This window comes from Apteryx mantelli, chromosome 21 (assembly GCF_036417845.1).
Source record: "Apteryx mantelli isolate bAptMan1 chromosome 21, bAptMan1.hap1, whole genome shotgun sequence".
NCBI classification, from domain to species: Eukaryota; Metazoa; Chordata; class Aves; order Apterygiformes; family Apterygidae; genus Apteryx; species Apteryx mantelli.
In genome coordinates this window covers 12914853-12942408 of record NC_089998.1, presented here as the reverse complement: position 1 = coordinate 12942408, position 27556 = coordinate 12914853, and the positions used below count along the sequence as shown (strand labels likewise).

The 27556-nt window shown below is 49.0% G+C and overlaps 3 protein-coding genes across 13 annotated transcripts in view; 1 reads left to right on the top strand and 2 right to left on the bottom strand.

Annotated features, from left to right (window-relative positions):
* EXD3 (exonuclease 3'-5' domain containing 3) overlaps window positions 1–3610 on the bottom strand; it is a 335146-nt gene extending 331536 nt beyond the window's left edge. For 3 of the 9 annotated variants that reach the window (XM_067309037.1, XM_067309036.1, XM_067309039.1), the window contains exon 1: window positions 3320–3609. The gene's annotated coding sequence lies outside the window, so the exon portion shown is untranslated. Of the gene's footprint in view, window positions 1–2705; window positions 2726–3319 lie in introns of those variants that run through there. The other 6 variants (XM_067309031.1, XM_067309034.1, XM_067309032.1 and 3 more) reach the window with 4 other exon arrangements.
* Window positions 3611–3720: 110 nt separating this feature from the next.
* On the top strand, window positions 3721–19517 carry NOXA1 (NADPH oxidase activator 1). 3 transcript variants are annotated; one of them, XM_067308977.1, is made up of 15 exons: window positions 3721–4383; window positions 6060–6142; window positions 7840–7948; window positions 10000–10134; window positions 10922–11029; window positions 11834–11893; window positions 12510–12547; window positions 13286–13427; window positions 15015–15074; window positions 16283–16355; window positions 16566–16624; window positions 17197–17366; window positions 17913–18018; window positions 18111–18234; window positions 18472–19517. In XM_067308977.1, exons 1-15 carry the CDS (start codon window positions 3724–3726, stop codon window positions 18567–18569), a joined length of 2025 nt encoding a protein of 674 aa, XP_067165078.1. In that variant the 5' UTR covers window positions 3721–3723; the 3' UTR covers window positions 18570–19517. The 3 variants fall into 3 exon arrangements, with proteins under 3 accessions (XP_067165078.1, XP_067165079.1, XP_067165080.1); XM_067308978.1 differs by lacking the exon at window positions 10000–10134; XM_067308979.1 differs by lacking the exon at window positions 18111–18234 and having other exon boundaries at window positions 18472–18517.
* A 96-nt stretch (window positions 19518–19613) lies between these two features.
* On the bottom strand, window positions 19614–27249 carry ENTPD8 (ectonucleoside triphosphate diphosphohydrolase 8). The gene is made up of 9 exons (XM_013954447.2): window positions 27130–27249; window positions 26515–26632; window positions 25246–25396; window positions 24505–24664; window positions 23725–23955; window positions 22449–22712; window positions 21775–21885; window positions 21318–21452; window positions 19614–20659 (listed from the first exon to the last, which is right to left on the bottom strand). Exons 1-9 carry the CDS (start codon window positions 27247–27249, stop codon window positions 20468–20470), a joined length of 1482 nt encoding a protein of 493 aa, XP_013809901.1. The 3' UTR covers window positions 19614–20467.
* Between the last annotated feature and the right edge of the window lie 307 nt (window positions 27250–27556).

Genomic DNA, 27556 nt, shown 5'->3' with positions numbered 1-27556 from the left:
CTGCAAAGCATCCAAAAGCACAAGACTAGTTAGTTATCTTAATTTAAAACTATATCCCTTTTAAGCAAGACAGAAATTCTGCTATTTCTGCAGCCAAGCAAAGAGGATGAACAAGCAGACTAAGAACCACAAATCTCCAGAAGGGTTACTTAACCTCACTGACTTCCCCCAAACCACAGGGACACCCTTGTACCAGTAAGCTTCCTGAATATCCAGGTTTAAGCCTTTCTTGTAAAATGTTATCTAGTTTCAGCTTAAAGGCCCCAAATAACGCAGAGCCTTTAACCTCTCCCGTAAACTACCCCTATAATTAGCCTCCATCACTGCTAGGAAATTGTATCATGTTTAAAAGAATTTTGTGTAGCTTTGACTTCCAGTTACCGGATCTCATTATATCTTTGTTGAGAAGACTGAAAATACTCCACTATCAGATAACTTTTTCACAGGCATGGATTCCCACAGAGTGACTGAGTCACTTCTTGACCCTCTTCTCTTGGATGTGCCTGAATAAATTGAGTTGATCAAGTCTTTTTTTTTTTTTCCATGCCTTGTTTTCCAGACACAGAACATTTTTGTGGCCTCTTTCGAGCGCTCCAGTATTTTCACATCCCACTTGAAGAGCTACTGTAACTGGACATTGTGTTCCAGTAGCAGTTCTAACAACACTGTACACACAAACATGAAAACTTCAATTTGATTCTATTAAATAAATAAAATCAGCTCTTTTCCCACAACACTTAAGTTGTGATGCAACTAAATCCCACAAGTCACTATCTAAGAGTTTCCTACTGTACAGAGGTAGCAGTATTGGCTTCTGGACTTAACACGTTCCTCTTCACTATATTAAGAATCTTCCTATCCTTGAGACCATTTAACCAGGAGGCTCAAACCACACTATGGCAGTAACATCTCTGTCACTGGCCATCCCCCCAATCCATCATCAGTAAACCTTACCAGCAAAGATTATAGATTATCTTTTCTATAATTTAAGTCAATCATTAAGACATATTAGTATTTGAACAAAGAACTGGTAAGTAGCAGATCCGATTAGAAATAACCCACTCATTTACGTCTTCCTGTTAATAATTAAGATGCAAGATTTGGTCCTAAGCTCATTCTTAAGTTTTGCCTTAATGCTATATAACAGTACCTTCATTTAATCAAAATGTTATATCATACTAAGTCAAATTCCTCTGAAAATTTCAAGTATGCAATAGTAACTGTATTAACAGTTGACTTGCTTAACCAGATCTTGTAATCCTCTCCAAAGAAAGGACACCAGGTTTGTTAAAAATGAGCAAATAAAAATAAAACTCCCACACAACTTTTTCAACGGCATATGTTTGGCCTTAAGGTCTACAAACATTCACTGTGTTTGCAGTATCCAATTATATACAAAGTTTTAATTTGTTCATTTTATTTTTCACCTGCAACTGATATCAGGTTAAGAAATCCGTACTTTCTTTCTAAAGCACACTTCATCTTCCTACATACAGGAACATATGCAGTACTTCTAATCCTACCCCATCTTCCCCCAGTTTTCTAAAGTGTTTAAAACCAGTGACAGGGATTTCAACTAATTTATTTAAATGGGAGTCTTTTAGTTCAAAAAGACAACACTTACTCCTTCATTAAAAACAAACTCACTGTTCTGTCTCCACCACATGAAAAACAGTAGGATATCTGACCCAGATACTGTGTAAAGGTTAATAGCAACATGGAAAATATAAACACTTAATAGGGTTACCAGTTCCATCTTGCATTTTTTCCTACTTATATTTGAAAAAATGTGTTGCCTATAACATGACTGCCATGAGTTCCTTTGACTTGCATTGGTAACTTAGAATTCATTCCAATTATCTGTAATTATATGTAAGTAATGTAATTTAATACTTTAACTATGTAAAAATTATAAAATACATAATTATTTGTAATTATGAACTTGTAACTTCCACTCACTATCCATTTCCATCCTATATACATTACACCTGATCATTGCTTCCCAGGGTTTTTTGTTTTTTTTAAACTAAGGAGGCCTTTGGGCCCAACAGTTTTTTTCCACCCACACCTGCAATTAGAGCTGACTGTGCACCCTTGAAAGACTCTGTTTTTCACCAGCATTTTTCCCCAAAACATAAAAAGTTCTATGTTCCTACTAAGGTAAAGTTCTATGTTCCTACTAAGGTAAAGTTCTATGTTCCTACTAAGGTAAAGTTCTATGTTCCTACTAAGGTAAAGTTCTATGTTCCTACTAAGGTAAAGTTCTATGTTCCTAGTCAGATGTGCCAGCAGCTGCCTAAAACTTCAGCAGACAGCCTTTCTTCATCCACAATGCACCTATCGTTGATTGGTGCCATATTCCATTTGCAATCGTCAGCTCAAACTGGTTGTACCTAAGAAACAGCAATGGCTGAGGCTGAATTAGGAGTTTCCTGCCCTTAAAAAGTAAAAATAAAAATCCACTACACAGCCGCCCTGTACCGGGCGCAGAACCTTTCTCAAGCAAACACCTATTAGGCAGAACCGCCACCTCCTTCCCCCGCAGCGGCTCCCTACGGCGGCAGCGGAGCCACCCCAGGCGCTGCCGGCCCCGCGGCCGGGCCGCGCCCCGCCTCGGCGCCGCCAGACTCCCCCCGCCGGGGTCGGGGGGCGGCGGCCGGGAGGCCGGAGGCGGGGGGGGGGGGGGGGGCAGCGCCCGGCGTTACCTCCGGCCCGTCGGGCCCCGCTGCCCCTCGCAGGGCGGGGGCCGGGAGCTCCCGCGGCCGCAGCACCAAACCGGGGACTCCTCCGAGCACCAGGCCTCACGGAGCGCCCCGCCGCGGCACGGCCACGGCCCCTCCCGGCAACCGTACCGCGCGGTACCGTAAATACGCCTCGAGCGCACCGCCGCAGGACACCCCTCTCCAGCGCCCCAGCACCGTATTGGCGCCCCGCGCGCGAAGCTCCACCGAGAGGCACCAGGGAGGCCGTGAGACGCGTCATGGCTTTATTTCGGCTGAGAAGTGCGTACACCCGGAGCGGCCCCGCCGCCGAGCCCCCACCCCGACCCCTGCTCGCCGCTCCTCTTTCGCTCTCGAGGCTCGAGTCCGCTTCGCCCCGCCGGGCCGGCAACGACGCGCCGGGCTCCGCCTCACAGCGCCGGGCCCTGCTCCCCCCCTACCCTGGCACTGCGCGGGGAAGCGGGCCCAGCTCCACCCCGGCCGCCCCGCGGCCCAGGGGCAGCCCCGGCCCCACATAGGGCTGGGCTGCGCGGAGCCGCGCCCCGGCCGGGCAGCTGCCCCGGCGCCATGTGGCGCGGCCGCCTGCTCCTGCCACTCACCTGGCACCAACCCGGAAACGGCGGCTGGGACTGCGCCGTCCGTCGCTAAAAGCCTTCCCGGGTGCACCCTCCCCTCCGCTCCGGGTGGCAAACCCGCTTCGCGGCCCGGGGAGGAACCTCCCGTGCCGAGCCCCGCGTGCCCCAACCGGCTGGCCTTTCCGGAGGCACCGAGGCACCGCGCCTGCAGGGGGCGGTGTCGCCCGTAGCAGCGAGCGCGGGGGCGCCTGCGTCACCAGGGCGGCCCCGGGCCGGGCGGGGGCGGCGGAGGGTCTGGCGGGCCCCGGAGCGTGAGGGGTTTACCGTATTAATCACAGCGCGAGGCTGCACGCCTACCGTATTTAGCACAGCTAACGTGCATCAGAATATGGCCATGAGGATAAATTAAAAAAAAAAAAAAAAAACTGATGGGCTCTGCCAATCTTGCATGTGTTTCACACATTGTTGTTCACTGTACTGCCAGGGAATTTCTCCTGATGACTTTTCAACTGGTTGCCCTTCACTTTCACGGGCCAAACGAGATAGTATTCTCTGGTTTATCATGTCTCATCTCGCCTTTCTCCCCCAAACAACGCTGGGCCCATCGGGATCCCCCTCACCACCCTGCTGGCCGGCTTACAACAGGGCTTACAGCCTTTCAGGGTCCAAGGCCCGGCCGCTCGCCTCTGCGGCAGCGGGACGCACCTCCTCGTTTGTGCCTTCCTCCGTCGAGGGAGTCGTTAACCTCTGAGGAACGAAGGGAATCTCGCGGCTGCTCCGCTTCCTGGTTAGCCAGGCTCCCCGCGCAAGGCAGCGCCGTCGCTGGGGCTGCAGGCGAGGCTCCGGCCGGCAGCCAAGGAGAAGCCTCGCGGGGCCAGGGAAGAACCTGTTCCTCCTGCGCCTGCTGGAGGACGATGGCGTACCGAGACCTGGTGAGGAGCTGGCACGAAGGCGTGCTGGCGGCCGACAGCGGAGACTGGGACGCCGCCTTGAGAATCTTCTCCAGCCTCGAGGACCCCCCTTCTCGGATTTATTTCAACATAGGCTGCGTGCACCTCATAACAGGGAACCTGGAGCAGGCTCTGCAGGTGAGCACAGAACAGGAAAGTGCAGGCAGTAAAAATCGCCAGCATGATGTTTTTCGCTTTGCGTTTCTTTTGGCTGAAAGGGGAAACAGGGAGGCAAATTCAGGCTAGAGTGTGGAAATCTGGGCTGATAACATGTGCTGGGTGGTTTTTTTTCAGTGCTACTGTTGCATGGACCAGCTGGGAGACAGAGCTGTACGGCAATGAGCGGACTTTACAGGGCTTGAAATTCCAGTTGAGAAATGGTCTGGGGGCTCTGTAGTATGTGACACTACTTTCCTTGTGTTTTTTGAGGGGATAATGCCATAAAAATAGACTTTTCTGAGAAATCTCTCTCAAACCCAAATCCAGGGTTTCTTGTTCTAAATGTCTGGCTAATAGCATAAATGTAGGTGGTGATGGAGTGGATGGTGCGGATATAAAATACGGAGCACTGCAGCCGTGTGTGCCCCCAGATAATCCTGTGTGAATTTTCAAGACCTCCAGAAAGAAACAGCTATGCTGGAAAAATCACTGCCTTTTGGAAAGTGAGACCAGCCCCCAGGGCCTCCCAGCAGAGTGGCGTGGCAGAGATGTCCCTAGGGTGGTGCCCAGAGCCTTTTTTTTAGCCCTGACCGACATATACTGACTGGGAAGAAGCTCAGCAATACTTCCTCCTAGATCAACGGCTGATTTTTCTTCTTTTCTCTTTTATAACATAATAAAGCAGACTGTTAAAATAAGGTGTGCTGGCTGAGTCACCAGAGAACACAGCCGTCACCCCAGCGAGAGGCACAGTCACTCCCTGATCTCCTGCAGTCTATTTTTCACTGGTGTAGTACAGCCCATCTAGGCACTGTAAAGAAAGTCCAGGGTTTCAGGCTTGATTCGTCATCTGAACACTTTCTGCTTGTAATGACAACTGAAAGAATGCAGCCACCCATCTTTCTCAGAAAAGATGCTAAGGAAATTTCCCTGGCACGGTGTTACCTTGACCCAGCTGCCATGAACTGTTATCAGCTTTGCTGATACTTGCCTGAATTTAGCCTGCAAACTGGACCAGGAATATTGATTGTAGGTGCACGGTGCAAAATCCTTCAGTTTTCTCACTTGCATCTTTTTGCATACTTATCGCCACAGGCTGTTTCAAACAGCCCTCTCCAGCCTGACGGGCTCGACGTAATTATTCCCGTAGGTCAGCGAGGCTCGACAGGACAGAAAGAGGTTGTTCAGAGTGTGAGGGCAAACTCTCCTCCAGGCTACTGGGTCTTCAGATTACAAGATCCTGGATGGCAAATGAGGCTCGCTTGTTTACGTTCTGTTTTCCCAGGAATCATTAAAAAACTGAAGCTCAGCTCATGTCACCTCTTCTGGTTTGTACACTCAGAGCTGCCTTTTCCCCTCACACCTGAATTGCAGCCCCAAGTTTGCTAGTCCAAACTGGCTTACCATGAGCCCTTTCTAAAGCCACGCAGTGACATCAGTGTAAGTCCGTGCCTTGTGCGAGACTGCGTGTGTAGCACAGCCACACCGGAGGGTGTCTGAACAGCTCTGAGGGGGCAGTTGGCCTCAGCTCCCCGCTCAGAGTGCAAGTGGAGATGGGGTGTGGATGGCTGTGCAGGCTGTGTACGTGTGGCAGCCACTGACTCCAGTAGTGATCTTAACTGATCTTTGGGATGTGTCTGTGTTTTTCTCCTTAGGCGTTTGATAAAACAGTTACCAAGGACAATTCTCTAGCTGTTGGCTTCTTTCAAAGAGGGTTTGTCCGTCTGCAGTTAGAAATGTAAGTGAAGTACTTACCCATTTCATTCTTTGTTTTTTCAGTAATAATTTATCTTCCTAAAATTCACTTCTTCCAGTGATCTTAAATGGTTTATAAGGTCCAGTTTGACCTTGCAAGCCACGTCACAGGTTGGCCAGTGTTATCTCCCATTTACAGAGGAGAACTAAGAAGATATGAGTTACACAACTCTGGGACCTCAGGAGTGGCAGACTAATATGTGACATTATTATCCTGTACACAAGGAGGAAGAAGTCACTGCTGCATGTGAGGCTGGCAGTTTATGTTGCCATTCACTTTTTCTTTGGGAATGAAAAATATAATTAAATTGGTTGGTGTGTCTTTACATGTTACACATGAGCCAGGACTTCCTAAAAATGCAGTTTGCCGGGGGTGTCTGACACTCGCTCTCTGCTGAGAGTGGATTATGTGGCCTGATCTCAGTCTCACTGATTTAACACTGGGATTGCTCCATTAGTGTCACTGGGTTGATTCCTCATTTTTCCTAGAATTAGACCACAGTGACATCCTGCACATAGAGGTGGGTGGAGGATTTCACAAGTCTCTTCACTTCTTAAGTTCAGTTATTCTCTTTCCTGTTATTTTTTTTCTGTATTTTCTAGACCTTAATTTCACAAAATGAGTATCCTGATTTCTGGGAGTGAATTAAAGTGAGCAGCTCTGCACTAGCAGCCTGCCAAGTCTGAGTGATGTTTGTGCCCAGCGCAGAGGCTTTGGGCAGGGATGGTGAAGTCCCGGTCCGCACCCTGGAGCTGGGTTTTCAGTGCTGTGCTGAGGCTGGCAAAACCGAAGCATGCCACCCCCAGGGCACGCATGCTGGGCAGTAGATCAGGGCAGCAGACCTGCTCCAGGAGGTGATGGTCACTAACATCCCACAGCTCCTTTTCCTGACTATGCCCTGCCGGATGCTGCTCCCCACCTACCTGTGTTCAAGTGGGCACCTGGGCAGTTTCTCTTGATGGTGTTGGCTAGCTTCTTGGCCAAGTGGATGCTGTACAGTCCTTCCTGGACCCTTTATTTCACCACTCGCGACCTCAGTGGGAACTACTTCTGATTTCAGTTGCCCTGCATAACAGAGGGCCTTAGTGCATCCCTTCCCAGCTGAGGGAGAATTTGTTATCTTTTTGGGAGCTGAATCAAATTCTTCCCCAAGAAAAACTGGTGTAAATTCAAACTCATTTGTTTCCTTAGAGTGTCTCTAGATTTCTGCTAGTATTGCTGTGACCATTCATGTGTGTTTACTACTCGCTGTCAGCAAGGGTTATGCAGCCATCACTTCATTTCCCCTCAGATGTCTGCTAGGACAAAGTTGCCAGCAGTGAGCTGGGGAGGGATCACTGCCTAAAGTTCACAGGATTTGTTAATCCTGGTTCTTTGCACTTTCTCCTTCTTGGAATTGTGACTGCACTTCAGGTACCAAAAACCGTCATTCATCCCAAACAGTAAAATAGTGCAGGTAATCCCAGAGGAGACACAAACCACATTCATTTTGTACTAAACACCAATGAAGAGAGGACAGGGAATTTTTTGTGGTCACAAGATTACAGACGTGTCTCCAGTGAAGCTTTCCTAATCCAGGCTATTGAAAAGGGAATGATTTTCTTTGCTAGTTTGATTCTTGGTCTTCCTAATTAGAGTCTATTCATGTTTTCATTCTCAATGTCATCTCTGTGTTGTAGGTACGAAGAAGCTCTCTCTGACTATCGTATGGCCTTCACTCATCTAAGAAAGAATCTGTTCATCGATTACAAGCAGCTGGGGCTGAGACACATACTCAATGCATGGGAGGTAAGGGTCACTCTGTGTCTCGGTAGTCCTTCCCCTCTGTTGGAGGTATTCATCAGGTTTTCAGCAATAGGTGCTATTAACCTAACTGCTTTTCAGGACAGTACATTAGAACAAAAGTAAATTTCTGCTTGCAGCTCTTTTTTTTAAAGGATCTTTGAAAAGTTGTAGCAAATTACTCATAGTTTGAAAATTAAAATTGTTCTGAGTGGTTGTACAGCTCCTTGCATAGGGATGTATTTTTTAGCTTACCTGTGTAAGTACACATGTACATTTTGTGAACTCTTCTGCTCTAAAAGCAGAAATAGCTTGAAGTATAGACAGGTGGGAACATAATTTGTTTATAATTGAGGCTTAATTTGTTTATGATGAAGCTCATGTGCATGAAAGCCTGTTTTTCCGACTATAGACGCTGGTCTTAATATTACCTCTGGGTCTAACCTTACACACTGGGCTTCAAGCTGCTTGATGATACTTATCACTTCTGCAGCACTTCAGTCTCTAGCTCTTACACTGTTCCATGGACTGATCCTGACACATCCTGTTCAAAAAAGACCTAAGCCTGAATAGATTGTAAATATTTTTGTAAAAATGCAGTGTTTTTTATAGAAGTGCGTGACTGTAAGTTTCATTTCTTCTCTGTCCTGAGTCTATGTATGTGGACTGAAAAGCAGATACAGGAAAAGGTATTTAATCCTTCACTTCTACAAGAGTGAAGAGTCATTGTGTATCTCAAACCAAGCGTGCCCAAGAACTTGTCATTCAGATTTGTTCAATTTTTGTGTTCCTTATACCTGGCAGGAAGAAGTTCTGCTTGACATTTGTGGTTTTCACTTGAACCTGATTGCTTTTAAAAGTTTCAGTGCCTTTGAGCAACATGAATGTCCCCAGCACTCCTTTCTGTCAGCTCACACACCCTTGGAAACAATGGGTTCCCCTTGAAGAATACCAGGCTGCAAAAGTGCCCAAAGTGCCTCTTGAGGGAATCAGGACCTTCCTTGGTATGAATAAACAGCTCCTCCCTCCACATGCTGTAGACATTACCAGAATATGTGCTCTCACTGTGCTGACACTCTGGACTCAGAATCTGCCTCCTGATTCAACTGTATCTCATTCTACTCAGATCTAGCTGTGGCTCTCTCTCTCTCTCTCTCTCTCTCTCTCTTTTTTTTTTTTTTAATATGCAAATAAAATCTTTCTAGAGAACTGTGCCATCAGATTTCTCCATGCATGGCCTCTGATATGCTGCATGTGATCCTCTCAAGGGAGAGGAGATGTGGCATATGGTTCCAAAATCCACAGGTTTTTTGCCACTCTCATGGGCAGTGCTTCTGAGCTCAGGGGGAGCTGCTGCCTCTCGGAGGCTTGAGTGGCAGGTGCCTTGCTTCTCCAACGGGGAGCATCTCCACAGTTCCAGTAGATGTTCAGCAGGGCCATTCTACCCAGAAACAGCAATATTCTAGTAGCATGATGAATGAGTGAAGGAAAAGCATCTTGTTATCTGCATCTCTGTTTCAAGCACTGTTTACATCCAAATATTTTAAAGCAACTTGCAAGCCAAGAACCGTATCATATAAGGTAACAAGAAATCTAACAGGGCAATCTGTTGGGCTACTTCTATACACTAACTGTTGGGCAGTGACAAGAAGAGGAGTTTTCCTACCCAAGGATACCCACACCCAGTCTGTAATGCTCCTGCACCTTGCACATCAGCAAGGAACATGCTTATAAGCTGCTAAAGGGTAGCAAGCTGCAGCTCACGATTTGCACATTCACACCCCACTGCAAAGCGGAGCAATTTCAGTTAGGTTATTCTGCAGTGAGAGAGAGTCAGAGTGACTTTGCACAGGAAAAAAATATTACCTAGTTGCATATGGAGAGAAAACCATGCAGCTTGCCAAGGAAATCCTTTCTGGCCTTTCTGGCCTGGTGTTTCAGTACCTGGTCCCTCTTGCCTAGGTTGCTGAGTGCAGTAGGCTGGGTTGGATTTCCACTCGGTCTCAGCCCTCTGAGTTAAGAGCCAGATGGTTCTGCTCCCTCCTCACTGGTTCTAGGTGCTGTACAGCACTGCAGCAGCGCAGTGCCGGCTGAGGCAGTGGCAGGAAGCTAGAGTTACCTTAGAAAAGGCTCTTGTGTGGAGACCTGAAGGAAGAACAGCGATCCTGGACCTGGCCCTTGAGCAGGTGCAGGTAAGACTACCTCTACAGGCTGTTTCTGGGGGTGCTTTGGGCTCAAGTTAAAAAATCTAAGATAAAAATGTGCCAATTGTTATATGTTCAGGCCTTCCTGCCTACCCACCTGCATGGTCTCTTAGTGACAGAGTCTAAGCCATTTTGAATAGAAAGGATGGATATATATATATACAGAGGATGTGATACTCTACCTTCTGGGGCTGGTTCTAAATAACAGTTTCCCATTAGACTGAATGTACCTCCACTCTTGTTTGATCAGAAGCAACTTACAGTTCTCTAATTTACTTGCCCTGGAAGAGTCATTATTTTGCTACCTCCACACTTCCTTATCTTATTTGCATCCTTTCTAAAGGACAATGGCTTTTTGTAATCTGATAATCTCTTCTAGCACCACCTTTGTCCTTTGTGTCAGTGTATTATTTATTTCTGCTATTGGATGCTACTCTGTGGGTGCACAGACTGACTGAACAACAACATTCAAAATCAACTAGAAAAACTGATCAGAGATTTGTTTAAGAAACTTTATTTCACTGCCCTCCCTTACCACCCATCCAATGTCAACAGAGTCAGCCTGTGACTCAACACTGAGCAGTGGCCTCCGTGCTTTTGGTTTGCATATGCTTGTTAAATCCAAGTGTCATTTTTCAAGTTCACAGCCATAATTTTTGCCCTAATGCCTCCCTGGAGCTGATTTCATACACGTAGGGAAGTAGTACCTGCTTTTCACTGATGGTAATTTAATATTAATTGATGGCTTTTCCTTGATCTTCTTTCCATACCCTAGGACCATCTGTTTTTAGAGCCCATGCAGGTTCCGCTTGGGGAATTTTTCAGACCACGAAAGAAGGAAGTTGAAGAGCTGGTTTCAAAAGATTTCCTGGGTAAACCCAAGGTAAAAGGTAACATCATCTTATCTACAGGAAAGTCAAACATAGAGTAGAAAAACTTGTGAGGCACATGATGACTAGGATTAACAACAAGCAGATTAAAATCACAGCCTCCGACATCTCCAGAGAGCATTACTGCTGGCCACTTCATCAGTCCCTGCGTTGGTAGAGACCCCAAAGCAACACTCTCAGGGCTTTCAGCTGGTCAGGGCATCTGGGAAACACAAGATGAGATTTGTTAGAATTGTGCCCTCTTCTATCAAAACTGCACATTGCTGCTAAAAAACCTTCCCCATCTTAGTCACTGTAAGTCTGAAAAAGCAAAGCATGTACTTAGGGAACCTTGTGATTGTCATTTTGCTGACAATTACATTTTCAAGAGGAGCAGATTCCTCTAGCCCACTCTTACTCACTATTGCATTCCCAGTGTGACAGACATGTACTTGGGGGACAAATCTTTTGTCGTGTAGTTAAAAACAAGTCAAGAGAGAATTTCTCTGATCCCTTCTGTGGCCATGGCACATGGCATAAATGTCACAGGCCAGAGAACTCTTATATGAGTAAAGGGAAGGGAGAATAACTCATACTTTTTGCAGAACTTGCTTGGGAAAACAGGGACGAGGGCAGTTGAAGTTGTTTTGGGGATCCATCTCTGCACTTTTCATGATACGCAAGGATCTGCTTTATGCCTGACCACTAGAGAGGTCAGAAGGAAATGAGTCTGAGTGGCTAGTCTTGCAGGAAGTTTGAGAGGGCCCTGCTGTCTCTTCATGCAGCTTGGATTCAGTCATTAATTTGTCTTCCGGCAGGTGATCTCCTCTATCATTCCCAATGATGAATACATTGGCTTCGAACCTCTTAGGCCTCAGGTGAGCAGGACATAGCTGTGAAAGGAAGAATACACAGCAATATCATGCTGCTGTCATAAAGCTCCATGTAGTTCCTCAAATCCTGACACCATCAGGGTAAGAATGCATCACTGAAAAAAAAGTGCACTTTCTGCCTGTGAAGCCCCGTATCAGACCAGATACCATGGGGTCTTTCAAAGCCAGCTGGGGTGCTTCAATATTGGCTGGAGGGGACTCAGGCAACGATGTGAGTCTCCATCCCTTAGAAGATGCATGTTTGTCTCCTCACCGTGCTAAAGCAGCAGTGGAGCCTCTGCTGTACTCCACATATATTTGCAAAGCAATTTAGTAAATTTGTCAGCATAAACATGGGTGACTTGCAGTGTAATATGGGTTACCTAGAGCAAAGAGTAGGGAGGAAAGACTTCGTTACTCTCTACCTAGTGGGATAAAGAGGGAGTGGGAGAAATGGAAAGTACATCCTGGTAAAGCGTGGAGCAGCAGCCTGGAGGTTATGGTGTGACAAATCTGGTCAAAAGGGGAAGAGCTCCCTCCTCTTCAGAGAGACAATAAATAAGGTGGCACTTTTGCTCAGTCACATACTGTTCTAAAATAGATGCTGTTGTTCCTCCCACAGAAACAGGGCTTTTACGAACCCAGTGCCAATGCTCTGCGGTAAGTGACTAGTTCTGCCCTGGTCTCACTCTTCTCTCACTATTTCTGTTCAGAAAGTCATGTTTTGTCCTCTGATATCTTTGTTTTGAAGACCCTATGTGATCCACACCCACCTCTCACCCTTGATGGAGAGAATGCTGAATGTGCAAAAGGCTTGTGTGGCTGCAAGAGATGCTGCAGCTAACAAGAGTTTTGCAGATAGTAGCATCTCTAATGCAAAAATCTCAGAGCAGTCTGCAGGAGTCAGTTCAATGGTCCTGGGAAATAGATAATAATCGTGACATGGCTGGGAAATGGGATTGTGACTCCTGCCCAGCTCAGCAGCAGAGGGTGCTCAGCTGTCCAATTCTAGTTCCCAGGACAAAGCTTCCAAGTGCTGGCTACGAACCCTGCCTTGCTAAGCCAAATTCAACCCTGGTTCAAAAAACATGAACGTGATTTGTTTTGATAATATTGTGCCAACAGTTCTTCAAGGCTAAATTTTAATCATTGTTTTGATCTGGAAGATGTTTATTAGCACAATGGAAATGTGGCAGTTGCATTTGGGAAATCTGAGTGTTCTTCAAGCTCCCTTGGTTCACAGTTGGAACAAAAGAGTAACAATGGAAATCAAAGTTTCCTGCCATCTTAAAGTTTTGACACATGCCATTTTACTTCAGTGCAATGTTTTGGATAAAAGTCGTCCCAGTATCAGAACTCCAAAGTTACTAAAGGTACTTTTATTCCCATTCTTTCTAGAGACCGTGAATCAGGCTACTATCGGGTTTTGTCCCATTATTACCCTGAGGACTCAGAAAAGTTAGCAGTGAAAGCCAACAGTCTGGTCTTTGTGCTGACTAAAGGAGCAGATGGCTGGGCTACAGCCATACATGATGGACAGGTAAGGCAAAAGGATGGACTTCCCAGCACCTCCCAACCAAGAGAGACCAAACCTCTGCCTGTAAGCAGGAGCTCACTGCAGCCTTCTGAGTATGTGCCTTTGAGACCTATCCATAGCACTGCAGAGCAAGGGATGTGTTCACGAGCTCATTTCCACAGATTAATTGCTAGCCATAGGTGTCTCTGATACATGGCTCCCGCCAGCTTCTCCCATTCACCTCTTTAGCTCCATCAATCCACAAGGGCACTTCTGCAGGCACTTGTGCTCTCCACCATACAGGAGCCTATGGTGGAATCAGATGGGCTTACAGACCTAAGCAGGGACCACAGTTTACAGCAGTACTTGTCACCTGAGAGCTCTAACAGAGCTGAAGGAGGAGACAGCTTGGTCCTTACTTGGTGTGAAATATCTCTGTTAAATTAACTTTGGGAAGGTTTGGGAAAGGTTTCAGCTGTGCGGGAAGGTTTTATAAAGGGCTCCAGGGAAGATCCAAGGAGCTGCAGCCCAGCAAGTCTGACATCTTTAGTCAGCTACAACTTTTGTCAGCTGACAACTTTAGTTTAGTGTGTTAGTGGAACTATAGTATAAATAGATTGCATAGAAACAGATAAATATGACAATGTGGGAGAGTCTTTTGTTGAGAGAAGCCATTCCTTACAAACTTAGTTAAGTTTGTTGAAAGAGTCAGTGCACATCTGGGTTAGGTCAGTGAATATATTATCTGCATATTTCCCCAAAAAAACTGTCAAAAGATTCTTCACAAAAATACTCAAAAAACATCCTGAGGTACTGGAAATAGAGAGGTAGTCCTCTGAGGACTGATAATAGATTAACAGGTAGAAATAAAATAAAGGACAGGCATAAATGAACAGTTTTTTTAAAGAAAGGATGTCACCACAGAGACTCTGCTGTGACCTAAAGCATTCCATGTATTCCTAAGTCATCTTGTAAAGCGAGTGCATAAGGAAACAATGGTCTAGGACAATATCAAATCATTCAAAATACTCAGGTTTGAAGCTAACAGTGAAAAGTTACGGAAGGATTTGAATATACTAGTTGACTGGTCACTAAAGTGTCAGATGAAATTCGAAGTCAATAAATGTAAAATAATGCACACTGGAAAAAAAACAACTGTAATTACTCACAATCGTCAGTTGATATTAATAGTTCTAAACCAGTGATTGCCAGAAGACGCAAAATGTTACTGGGCTAGTACCCCTCAACATCCTTATTACTCTCTCCCTAAGCATCCATTCTAGGAGCTGGCTGGTGGGCTCAGTGGATGTTTGATCTGTTACACTGCAGCCACTCAATTACTAACATTGCTTTCTGCAGAAAAAGATGCAAAAGTGCCGTCGGAATTTGTTCAGCAATTACTGAATGCAAACCACAGTCCTTATCCTTGGTTACCCTGCCCTCCACTGGGCCCTACGTGGGCACATTCATATTTCAACAGGGTGAGAAGGGAGTAGTGTTTTGCAAGGACAGAAGTGGTGCAAAGCAAGATGGCATTGGGCAAACTAGGGGCTGCATCTACCATCACAGCCAGCTCTTGTCTCATATTCTGCTCTGCTTTGTGTTCTGCAGAAGCTGCATATACCAACCTCTCTCCTGGAGCCTGCTCCTGCCCCAAAGACGGAAAAATGGGTGAGATGCCAACCTTGTAACTAGAGGAAGAGGAAAGGGCCAAGAAATACATTCAGGACGTTTATTTGTAAGATTATCACAAGATAGGATAACTGTGTGATATTAACACACTGTTTCACCTTGAGCAAAAACCAAGTGCTTTTTGAACTGGAAGAGAAAAGTTAAGAGCAGGAAAAATGCGTATTTTTTCTGAGCTTCTGATCTCTTTCCAGCAAAATCTAAGGGCTTAGACACCTGTCCAAGGCACAGTGGCTTTCATTTCAGGCTGGCCTAGGTATTGTTATCTTTTATTTGCTGTGGGCTGATGGATCACACAAACATGAGCAGCTGCCATGGCTCTTCTGACCCACTCTAACTTGCTGAGCCACTGAAACACAGTGATGAATTTGAGGACTTGAGGCACACAGTCGTGTGGCTTCCAGCCTCCTCCTGTGACGTCTGCAGAGTGACCAGATTTAGCACAGATTTAGCACAGAAGCGGGTGAGAAGTGTTCACTCTTGGAGTGGGACAGTAAATCCTAAACAAGCACAGCTTCTTGCTTAGAGGCCATGTGCTTAAGCCCTGAACTCTCACCTTTCACTTAGGAAAACTTCCTTCATCTCCCTTCTACCCCATAGACATGCCTACACATGATCCTGACCCTTACCATCTGAATGCAAAGCAGCCAAGGCGTGACTCAGACCCCAGTATGGTGGTTGGGAGAGTCTTTGAAGCACACAGCTCTTCTGATATTGCTGTCATTTTCTCCTCCAAATGAATCTCTGGCTGTGGCACTCACTTGTGCATTTGCTGCATGGAGACAGGCCTTTGCCTGGGTCTTTGCTCTGCTGGTGTCTTCCTGTGAACCAGCCTAAGCTCAATCAGATGAGCCAGCAGAGCTGGGAGATGGTGAAAAGAGCCTTCAGTGCAGTGTGAGCAGCCCTTCTGCTCCAGCAGCAACCCAGGAAGGGGCAGGAGGCCAGGTAGCAAAGCGACCCATCAACCCACTCATCACTACCTGCTACACAATAGACACGAGAGCTTCAGAAACCCTTAAGAACCTGACGGCTCTACTTCATCCAGTCGGTTAATGAGCTGGTCTCCCCAGTGCTCTGTCCAGAGCTACACTCAGAACATTATAACCTGCTGCAGCCTCTGTCCTGAACAGTGGCCTTGCCCAATTTCCAGTGTCTTCTGCTTAATGCTTTGCTGTGTTATTCTGTTGCAGAAGATCAGCAATGGGATTCCCCTCCCTCCTGCCAAGGTGCCTCCCAGCCGTCTCCATGTGAAACGAAAGCCAGGTAGCCCCTGTGCCAAGGATGTCAATGGGTATTATGTGAAATTGCTGTGCCAAAACCCCACTGCTTTAGGGGTGTGTGGGGAGGCTGGCTGCTTGCTGCAGCAGTGGCTGCCTGTATGCTAGCAGGTTGCAAAATAGTTGTTTGGTGTCTATGATTTCTGCATGCACAGTTTATGTGTTTTGTTTTGTTTTGTTTTTTTCTGTTCTGCAGAATCTCCTGAAGGAGAAAATGCTTCTGCAAATGATGATGTTTCCCAGATGGACTTCAAGGTGAGGTGTTTCACAAACCAAAAGTTTCACAAAGTAAAGCTGCCACAGCCTAAAAAAAAACAAAGTTGTACAAACTGCAAGGGGAATTCCTAGCCAGACCCTCCAAAATTCCTGAGCTGCCCCAAAATCACTGGAATCCCCCCACATGGGGACAACACCTTTCTGTGTCACTGTCAGCTGCAGATCTCCATCAGCCCTGCTGCCTTTGTCTTTGCCACACATCTCTAGTGATTTTGGAGTCATCTTTTGTCATCTGTACTTTAAGCAGAAATCTTTCCAGCTGACTAGAAGAACTGGGGCCCTGCTTGTATAGTTAAAGGCTTGTATGGATTTGGGAGGGGTCTGTGCCATCCAACTAAGAGACAGGCTTCCTGGGGTCACAATAGGAACATTAGATCCTGGGCTTTGACCCACCATGTTGTTCCTCCTCTGAAATTCAGATCTGCATTTTGACACTGCAATATTGTTATGTGGTAGCATTGAGCTGAGAGATTCATGTCTGTGTCACCTCTCTCAATATGAGAGAGAGTCCTGAATAACCAGATTGTCCACTGTGCCGTATTTCTCAACAGATCCCACTGGCGCGAGAAGAAGCTTTATCCAGCGCAGACAGACCCATTGTACTGAGAGTCCACTGTGACTGCACCATAGCGCTGAGAGCAGGCGAGGTGCCGTCTCTGCCAGAGCTGCGGGCTCTGCTGAGGGAGAAGTTCAGCCAGCAAGCAGAGCAAGGGAAGTTGAGGTACGCTGTGGAATGGTCTGGGGGACATCCATGCTCTCAGTGCATGCACTGAAGCCTGCAGCCTATGACGGGCCAGGGAGATTCTGGAGACCCAAAGGATCTTCCCGGGAAGCTGCTCAATGGTAGAGAAACAGGAGTGAACACAAAGAAAAACTCTATACAGATGCAGCTGATGTATATCTGATTTTCTCCAGCTCAGCTCAGCTTTTAAAATACATTAGGATCAACACAGGGCAATTTGGGAGTCAGATATAAGTGTGAATTAGTCCTGGCATGAGGTGTCCCTGACTATAACATCCCTGGGGGAATGCAGTCAGTGTAGTCAAGAGAATTTAGGATCTTATCCTCAAGTTAAGTGTCCAGGCACATGAATTTCTCCCTGACAGGGCCATATCTGCCCAGTGAGCATGCAGAGAGCCACAGTGACAAGCTCAGAGTTGGTTTACAAAGGGGGCTTTGTAAGACTCAAGGTTTTAGAGTGCTAGAATTGCCTCTAAGTTTGGCTTTAAGTCAGATGATTTGAGCCATCTCAATGAATCATTGCAGCTGCAGGCATTCGGACAGCAAAGAACTGGTTGCAGTTCTGAGAGAGGAAGATCTGGGGAAGATATGGCAACAGTTGGCAGATGGCAGGCTGACACTCTGGTGCGAGGTATGTGGGCTGTGACATGCTTTTATGCTGGGCTGAACCCTAATCTAGTCTCTGCTTTGCCTTGCAATCTCTACACCGCCTTTCTCCTGTAGGGCTCGGATTCCCGCTCAGGCAGACCGGTCCTCTACAGGATGCTGGCTCAGCATGGTTACCTTGCGCAGGGGCCAGGGGACCTGGAGTTCAGTAAAGGAGACACACTGGACATTCTCTCTGAAGGTAGCCCTCTAGGCCTGTCCACAGGGCTGTACTGGGCAAAGCTTTCGGAGTCTGTTGCAGGAAGGGAGCGGGGACACTGAGAAGTAGATGGCCTCTCTGCAGTGCTGTTTCAGGGTTGAGCCTTCAAGATGTGCAGGCTTGCACTGTTTTTTGCCCAGAGTTGAACTGCAGCCATGAAAATTCATTAACCCTGCTCATATGGACCAGGGCTCATGCTGCTCTTTTTTATTTTCCCAGTGAACGAGGACTGGCTTGAAGGACACTGCAATGGCAAGACTGGCATCTTCCCCAAATGCTTTGCAACTCGGTCTGGTTGTGGTACTACATCCCTATAGGCAACAGGGACCTATTCCTGCCAGACTACACAGAGAGCCCACTGCCATCAGTCCTGCCTCCCATGGGTCAGAGACACTAGTGCCAGCTCATTCTGGCCACAGCCAGCCCATCAAGGCACTCTGATGAAGCTGGCTACACTGGACAGGAGATGTCCCCCCACCTATGGATCCCATGGGGTCAGTTCCAGCAGTCTGGCAGCGTTTTCTACAGCCTGTTCCAAGACTTGGCATTTTTACCTCTGTTCTTACAGTCAAAGATATGTTTGTATGGGGCAGAGAGAAGAGTGAAGGATTTGGTATTTGGCTACAGGAAATGCCCATGCAGCAACCAGAGGAGCCCACCTAGACTTCAAGAGTTCAGACTAATGGGTGGGAAGAGGTTCCTCTAAATGGAGTTTACCACCTCTCCCTCTCCTGCTCAAGTTCAGGCTGGGGAGGCTGAGCCTCACTCTAATGGGGCTGAGCATAGCCATCTGTGAGCAGCAGGCAGACCCAGTTCCCTGTGCCCCTGTGCCATGTATTCTTATTTGCACCAGAGAGCAAGCTGCTGCTCTCTTTTGAAAGCCTTCTGTAACTGGTTTGCAGTGGGGTATATGGGGTGACATCAGCGGTTAGGCCCACCATGTATCAGCTCCATGTATCATCACAGCAAATACCCTGTGGATCTGCAAGAGAGCAAAGGGCACTTGTCACTTCTGTGCCCAGATGCCTTTGGTTCTTTTTTGAAGTCCTTGGAAAGTCCTGTCTGGATTTTACTGCCCCATCCCGTGTGAGCAGCAGTCTTGCAGCATGGAGAAGAGGAAGCTGTGGAAACACTCCTGCTCACAGGGGCCCTGGGCTCTGGCAGAGGCAGTCGCTTGGAGGGGCTGGGGAGAAATGATTGTCTGGTTCCTCCTGCTGAGCTGGGCTGGGCTGGGCTGTTTTAAATAAAATACTCAAGTGCCTGGAGGTGGAACCTGCTGTGGATTTAGTGTCTGATTAAGCTGGGCTATGTAGCCTGAATATAAAATAAACCCTGGACCAGTGTTGGCAGCTCTTAAATCAACTGCTGATTATATTTTTCTGCTGAAATATGCCAGTAAAGATTTTAAAGACAGCTGACAGTCCATCCTTGGGAAGATAGTCTGTCACATATTCAAAAAAGGGAAAGAAATGGATCTTGGTTCAATTCAAGGTGTCTATTCCCGTGCACAGGGCAAGATACAGAAAAGGTCACCCCTATCCTCAGAGCAGTGCCGGGCTGGGGGCCTCATGACAGTTTTGCTGGCCACCACTGTTTGCCAGCACTGATTCCCTCCCATGGCTCTGGATGGCTCTCTGCAGGCAAATTTGGCTTTGCTTTCCAGCACTGCAGAGCCCGACTCAAGTTCAGACAGGATGGTTGTGAAGCAACACAGGCTAGCTGCACTTACCGATCTGCTTCTGGCACCTTGCAGCTGCAGAACTTCTCCCACCATCCCCGCACCTCACCTGTACCTTCTTACAGAGCTGTGGGACACCTTGTGGGAGAGCATCTCAACAGGACTGGAATTGCCAAGGGATAGAAACTGTCTGTGTGCTAGGCTGGAAACCTCAATGGCTAGCAACCTCCAGATTTGAAAAAGAAAAAGGATTTTATTTCTAGTTTGAATTTATCTGGCTTCATCTTCCAGCCACCAAATCTCAGTCTTTGTCAGCCAGATTGAAGAAGTTTCTGGAGTCAGGAGTCTTCTCCTCTTGGAGGGACGTAGAGAGCTCGAGTTGCCTTTGCCATCTTTGAGGTATTCACAGAGATGACCCAATCAGACCTCCTGAGCAATGTAGAGGGTCTTATGCCCTCATCCTTTTCCACCTTCTCTCATACCACTTCTTCCTGCCTGTTCCGGTGGGCAGGGCTCTCCTAGCCAGGATCCAGGGAGCTACTTGGATTTCCAGAAACACTGGAGGAAAATGGCCACCAAGCCCACCACAGTGGTCAGCACAATGAAGAAGATGGCACTTGCCCAGAGACCAGGCTGCTGCCCCTTGACGTACACCAGAGCCTCTGTGGGGATCATGTTGGTGAGGTTCAGCATGAAACCCAGAGTCCAGCCGATGTCCGTGTTTGCTGCCTGAGACAAGAGCAGAAGGGGACATCAAGAAGTGCCTTTCCCAAGTACTGACAGCTTTGGCGCAAGGGACTGACAGGCACCTCTCCCAAGAGCTGCCCCAGCTGTGATTTCACATATGGACCTGGCTGTTGCAAACCTGATCTTACCAGCGCCAGTTACACAGAGCTTTGGCTGTTTTACCTTCCCCAAGGACTAAAAGGGAGCTGAACATGGGTGACTGCTGTGGGCCAGATGTGCCCTCTGTGACCTGCATGTGATTTTGGTTTGGAACTTTCCACCTCCATGATCCTTTGGTTTCATTATATTCTGGTGCAAATGGGTCAGGGGGCCACCATCCCCTCTTGTACACTCATATCAGTTCTGCCCTGTATCAGAGATCAAAGTTACTAAATCTTGCTCTGCCCTTCTCCGATCCCGTTAAAATTATCTTGTGTCCTCACCCGAATAAATGAGAAAAGAGTAGGTATCAGAGGCTTTGGGACAAGTAGAAGTGATGCTGTGCTAGGATCACTAGATGGCAGGCATGAGGCAGGGACACATTTCTAGCCCAGTGGACTCCAGGGATGCTTCTCTTGAACACCTCTTCCTCCTCTTGCCAGGGGAAGGATGCAGCCAGCAGCTGCCTCCCCCAACTCCCACTGCCCTTCAGGGCTTTTACCCTTCTGCTGAAATGGATGCTGCTCCATGTATGCTCATCAAACTTGTAGCCTTCAAGTAGCAGTGTCAGGATGTAAACAGCAGTGGAGCAGTACATGTGCAGGCGTTCCTTGTCCTGTGGGAAGTTCTCCACCAGCTGTGAGGGCCATTGGAAGACACAATGTGATGAGGAATAAAACAGATGCTCAGAAGCCCTCCCTGCCCCAGGGAACAGCATGGTGTATTCTTCCTGGGCATCCCAAGCATTGCTCTTGAACAACCCCATTACTGAAGCAGGGACACCAGTACCAAGAACCTCTTCAGCAGCACGCTCTTTCCAAGCTGGAGCTGCTGGAATGCTCCTTCCACCCCTAGTCACCCTAGGAGGTGGCTCGTCGAAGCTCTCCTGCCCTCCTAAGCCCAGAATATCGGGCCTGGACAGGTACAAGGCTCCTAGCTGCTCTTCACAGTGCTCTTACCTCTTTCCAGGTGTTGTTGCAGAAGGCCCAGATCGTGGAGTTGACATAGCCTAGAGACTGTTGGCCAGTCAGGTTCAGGAAGTTGAAGGTATAATAGAACCCAGAAAAGGCCTAGGGAATAACAGAAGGCTGTAAAAGCTACCAAGTATGACAAAAACTACATCTCCCTTCTTATCCAAAAGAAGGCCTCTTTGCAGCCCCTCTGGGTTGGGGTCAGCATTGCCATCTCTGCCTTAGAGGAGTGAGATAACAGGGCACAAGACAGGAGGAGGGCTGGCTGAGCTAGCTGCAGAGCATATCAGTGCTACTTCTTGGGCCAAATCCTAGCCTGATCCAGGGTCTTGTTTAGCCAGGAGACAGAGTCCCAGGTATTCCCAGGGTTCTGCATCCAGCACATGCTTAAGGATCTTCCAAAGACTAGGAACTGCTGTTTGTGTTTGGGAGCCCAGCAAGCTCAGACATGTCCCGTGGGGACAAGATCTTTCCGTTTTCCTCAGGTATGGTTCAGACATTGCAGGAAGTGGAAGCCATCTCCCAGCTTACGAGGAGAGTTTTGCAGACGGGACCAGCTCTGGGGTCCCCTCTCTCCCCTGCTCTCCCACAAACAGTGGAAGAGGAAGCTCCCAGCCCCTGCCCTCCCAGTGCCACAACCACATGAATGGAGGCCTCCTTACAAAGAACTGCCCCCGCACAGGGGGCTGATAAATGCCGTTGAACCCACACGTCCTGTGGGCTCCACAGGTGAAGTTGAAGAGTTTCTGGATGGCGGCCCTGCACGCTACTGGGTCTCCTGTCCCTGTCACCGTGAGGGCCTCTGCAGTGCTGGGTGTGCTCGGCGTGGGGACACAGGGACTGTCGTAGAGGGCTGCTGTGGTGGTGTTCTCCTGGTATCCCTTAGGGTAGCAGGGGTGCAATATCCGCAGGGGAGAAGAGCTGCCCTAGAGAGAGCGGGAGCTGTTAGCAGTGCTTGGCTTGGGATGGCAGCCAGACGCTTCCTCCACAGCCCATCCTGTGCTTAGACCCTGCCAAAAAGCAAGATCTGGAGCCCAGGAGGATGTGGGGGGTAGCGGGATTCATCCTTTGCAGGACTTTAACCTGCCCACAGCAGGAGAGTTCTCCCTTTCTCCCCTGCTGTAGCATCCCAGCTTCAGGGAGTGCTGCTGTTGGCCCATCTCCACTGAGGACTCCCTATCATCTCTGCACTGAGCTGTGCAGGGGCTCAGCCCCCTGCCACACCTCCTCGCTTATTTAGGGGTGCAATCATTGGAGACTAGATAGTCCTAGCCAGGCACTGCCAAATCAGGTGCCTGGATTCCCTGACCTCTCCTCCCTGGATGTTGCGTAGGGCTGTCAGGTCAGTGTGACCTCCAAGGACTGGCCAGCAAGAGCACAGGCTCGGGAAGAGGAGATACACTACAAAACGCCAGGGAGCACGGGGAGCAAAGCAAGCCATTTAGCACAGTGTGGCCTTTCCTCCCCTATGTTTTACCAGGAGCAAACAAGTCACCTCTTGTGCAGCGGAGGACTTGGTGGCTTTTGAGACCACTCTAGTTTCAGTGGAGCTGGTACCCTGGAAACCACCCCTGCCAGGGAACACTTCATGCCCGTGTCTGTGGGGATAGGGAAGAACCAGAGGCTACCGCTGGGCTCAGGAAACAATTTGGTTTTGTGATGAAAAATGTCCTCACAAAAACAAATTCTGGGGAGAAGGGAGCGCTGGCAGAGAACTGTGTCCTTCTACCCAAGGGAGAGCATTTTTGAGTTCATGAGAGAACATCTGAGCTAGGCTTTTGAATTCATGACAACTTCCAAATTCCGTAACCCTTTCTCCACAGGCAGGCACGTCTACCATTTCTGGAAGGCATTCTTCACGAACATGGGAAGTGGTTGAGCAGATCCTTGTAACCAATGCCTGAGGAAGTCAGTAGGGGCTGGCCACATCTCTAGTACCTCACGGAGAGCCGCCAGCAGCCTCTTCAAGGCCTGCGTCTGCCCGTAGCAGAGATAGCTGTGGGTGTAGAGCGAGTAGTTGGTGCCGTATAGCCTGAAGAGGACGGAGGTGTTTTTGTCCTCGATGGTACCTCCAGGCTGGAAGGTTATTTGTGTGGAGGCACCTCCAAGGTCCAGAGCTCCCAGCACCTCCGTGGCCTGTGGACGTTCCCATTTCTCTGCAAAGGAAAACTAGCCCCACAAGAGAGCACGTGTTAGTCTGAAATGCAGAAAATCGCCGTCCCTGTCCTTTCAGTCAGGGCTTTGTGGGTTTGGAAGCCCCCGAGAAACCTTCCATGGTCCAGATCCCTGCTTCACCCCTTGCAGCCCATGTCCTCCCACACCCACACAGGCCTCAGTGTAGCACTGAGATCTGGCCCCTTCGCTGCTGCACGTCGGCTTGGATCCAGCGACCTTAAGGGAGGCAAAGGGTATTGGAGAAGCCCCTTTCTTTGCTCCGTTTGCAGGATCTGGTGCGGTCTGACATTGCTGCGCCCCTTTGTTACCAAAATCACCTCAGAGTCAAGTGGTGAGGGCAGGGCCAGGCTGAGCGGGACACAAAGACCCTCCTGCCCTTGGCCCTGTTAACGACACCAGTGGAGCCAAAGGTGCAGTTCACAGCAGGCTGCATTTGTTTGGGAGACTAGTGCCTTAAAACGACATGTTTCTCCCCTCTGGCTCTACAGAAATCTGGCTCTAGCTGAGATGGGCATGGGTACTCTGCTTCCCCCAGGCCCGAACCTTGATGAGTGTCTCCAGCAGGTAGTTGACAGTGATCCAGCCAAAGGAGCCCTCCTCGTTCCCTGTGAGGATCTGAGCTCCACGGAAGTCCACAGGGTACTGGCGAATGGCCTTGGCGACCTCGGCAAAGACCTGGTCAGCTTTTGTGCTGTTCTGCTCCCTGCCGAGGGAAGGAGAGAGATGCCATGTGGTGGACGAGGCAGTTGCCGGCATGTGTTCAGAGCAGTGCTCGCAGGAAAGGGCTGGTGTCTTCTGCAGAGGAGTGGGACTGACCAGAGAGAGGTTCTGCCCCTTCCACCCGTCCACTTCCCTGCCCGAGGGCTGGCTCTGCCCTCAAGCCACCAAATCAGGGTCACAAAGCTGGTGGATTGGGAGTCTTCCTAAAATCGCTACCTGCTGGCTTTGTGCGAGCATGTGTGCCCTGTCTAGCCCAGAAGGTTCCTCTCCTCCTTCTCTTGGACCACTGCCAGCCTGTGGGGCTTCCCTGAGGGCATGCCAAGCCAGCTCTGTTGGAAACTGTGGGCGGACTGTAGAAATGGATGCTCTGCCTGCCACCATGGCCTGACTGCAGAAACAGATGCTCTGCCCACCACCATGGCATGGCCCCCCCCGATGGGGCAGCAGCCCCTGCACACCAGCACACCAGCCCCAGCCCCCTACGTCGGCTGTGATGGTCACCAAAAGCGTGTGGTAGGGAAGGGCCTGCAGAGGTGCCCAGGCTCGTGGGGCAATGCCAGGTACCTCAGCAGCCGCATGCCCGCTGTAGCCCCGAGGTAGGTGGGAGTCTCCCGCTGCAGCTTTGCTGGGACGATCATCATGGCCTTGTCTAGGCAGGGCTTCAGGCTGGCTCCAGCCAGAGCAGGGTTGTCTGCGTAGCTGGAGATGCCAGGTCCTGAAACATGACCTCCCATGAGGGAGCACACTCAGCTCAACCGAGGAGGGGCAGAGGACAGACACTTCACCCACAGAGCCAGAAAGCCAGCAGGAAATTTTCCCTGAGTGCCTGGGCCAGTGGTGCCAAGATTGCCAAGGTTGTCCCTAGAAGGGCACTGCTCAGAGCCAGTCAGCCTGGAGGCAGCATGCTCGGCAAGGCCATGGCACACTGAAAGAGCTGATGCCAAGCTCCTGTTTTCAAAGGTGGGAGAGAACCACAGTGTGACTATCTTCTGATGCTAAGCACGTGCGTAATCCAGGGTGTCTGTAGAGTATGGACATGGCCCACTGGTCCTGCAAGACTTGGTCCATAAATGGGCAGCTCCTTATTTCCCCAAGGGAAGGGGAAGACTCTTGTTTGTCCTGCCAGGAGGACGTGCAGAGTCAGTACACACAGAGGTGCCCTCTGTTCAAGTAAACTCAGACAAACTCGTTCTATTTTTAGAGGCCAGTGCCAGACCTGAGCTTTCAGCAAGGTCCTGTGCTGGCTGGGGACAGGCTCTGGAATGGAAATATCACTATTTACCTTCCCCAGAACTTTGCATGCCAATAATGCCATTAGCCCAAGCGCTCCCTCTCTTACCCTTTGCCCTCTCCCAGACCTTTGCTTCAGAGCACAGTTAACCAGTAACTGGCACACAATAGCCTCAGAGCCTTGATTTGATGTCGAGGCAAGCTCTAAGCCCTCTTACCTCTCTGCCCAAGCACCTCTGGCCTAGCTCACTGGCATCTACTAGTCCCAGCCCAGCTCCATGCGTCATCTGGCTCTCCCTACCCACCCTCGCTAGCCTGGTCCTTTCTTCCAAACAGACCAGACCCTGTACCAAAGCCAGAGAGCATCTTTGTGATAGAAACAAATGCCCCTCTGGCTGAGAACCAGCCAACTTGCCTTCAGTGTGTGTGTAGCAAGCAGGAGAGGCAGCCTATCAGACTAGCTCCTCTCAGCCACCAGCCCATGGAGCTCCAAGCCCTGGCATGTTGGGACAGCCACTGCTGTCACTGGGGCCAGCCAGCCCCAATGCATCTAAGTCAAGGGGAGGCGGGGGGACAGGGATGGACACGTTCGAGCACACTGACCGGGCACAGCACAGGCCTCCACCTGGCTGACAATGCCTGTGCCGTTCTCCTTGTCTGCTGACCACTGGTAGATGTAGAGAGATGTGTGCGTGGAGCCGGCATCAAACACCAGGCCATACTGCAGGGAAGCAAAAGGAACGGGGCATTAAGGCATGCAGACCAGATCTGGAGACTCATGTGCTGGACTGCCCGCATTGGAGGGAAAGAATGGCTAAGGCCAGCTTTATCTGGCCACGGAACTAGGAGAGCTCCAGGAGCCCTGGTGGGCAGGGAAAACCTGACTGCTGAGGGAAGAGAGTCACCACAGCAGGAGAAAGAGCTGTGGCATTGCAGCCACCAGCTATATCACAGACATGGCTCCATCACAACCCCTTCCAGCTAGCAGGGAAGGCTCCTTGGTGCTCTGTGATGAAAAGGCTGTATGTGCTGTAAGACCAGTCACAGAAACAAAACTCTGCTCGTGTGCACTGGGCATGCCAGCCTAGATGGGTGTTTATCCCCATCTTGGTGACAAACCACACAGCCTGCCTGAAGTTTGCAGAAGAACTGGCCTTACCAAGGGGGAGCTGGCATCAAATTGAGAGCTGGTAGCTGAGTTCTTCCCAAGGACCCTACCTTGGTGCTGGGAGGCAGAAATACATCCTTCACATTTACGACAGTCAGTATGAGGGCAATGATGCTGAAGACACAGGTGGCTGCCAGGAGAACTGCCACAGCCTTGGCTTTGTGCTCCATTTTTCCTTCAACCTGCAAGAACAGCCACAGCCCCCCGCTCAGCACCACTGTGTTTGCAAGGTCAGTTTTGAAATGTAAGTCTCATGAATGGGCATGGGACTTCTCAAGGTGGGGTTTCTCTCATGTCCTAACAAGGGCTTGAAGTCAGTCTGCAATGCATGGCTGGTGTTATAGGAGGCTCTTTGCAGTCTAGGGACAGGGACACCCTCTCTCTCTCTCAGTTCTCCCAACCTGGGGGATTTTCAGCTTGACATCTTCAGCTCTACCTTTTCAACCTCAGTCCCCGTCTCCCCCCTCAGGCTCCTCT

Excerpts from the sequence above, each read along its gene's own strand:
- NOXA1 (XM_067308977.1), top strand. The coding sequence starts at position 3,724 with ATGGGCTCTGCCAATCTTGCATGTGTTTCACACATTGTTGTTCACTGT. Across the intron at positions 6,143-7,839 it reads GTCCGTCTGCAGTTAGAAAT|GTACGAAGAAGCTCTCTCTG; the intron begins GTAAGTGAAGTA and ends TCTGTGTTGTAG. Across the intron at positions 17,367-17,912 it reads GCAGAGCAAGGGAAGTTGAG|CTGCAGGCATTCGGACAGCA; the intron begins GTACGCTGTGGA and ends GAATCATTGCAG.
- ENTPD8 (XM_013954447.2), bottom strand. The coding sequence starts at position 27,249 with ATGGAGCACAAAGCCAAGGCTGTGGCAGTTCTCCTGGCAGCCACCTGT. Across the intron at positions 22,713-23,724 it reads TGCTGGCGGCTCTCCGTGAG|GGCAGCTCTTCTCCCCTGCG; the intron begins GTACTAGAGATG and ends CGCTCTCTCTAG. Across the intron at positions 21,453-21,774 it reads GCAACAACACCTGGAAAGAG|CTGGTGGAGAACTTCCCACA; the intron begins GTAAGAGCACTG and ends TGGCCCTCACAG.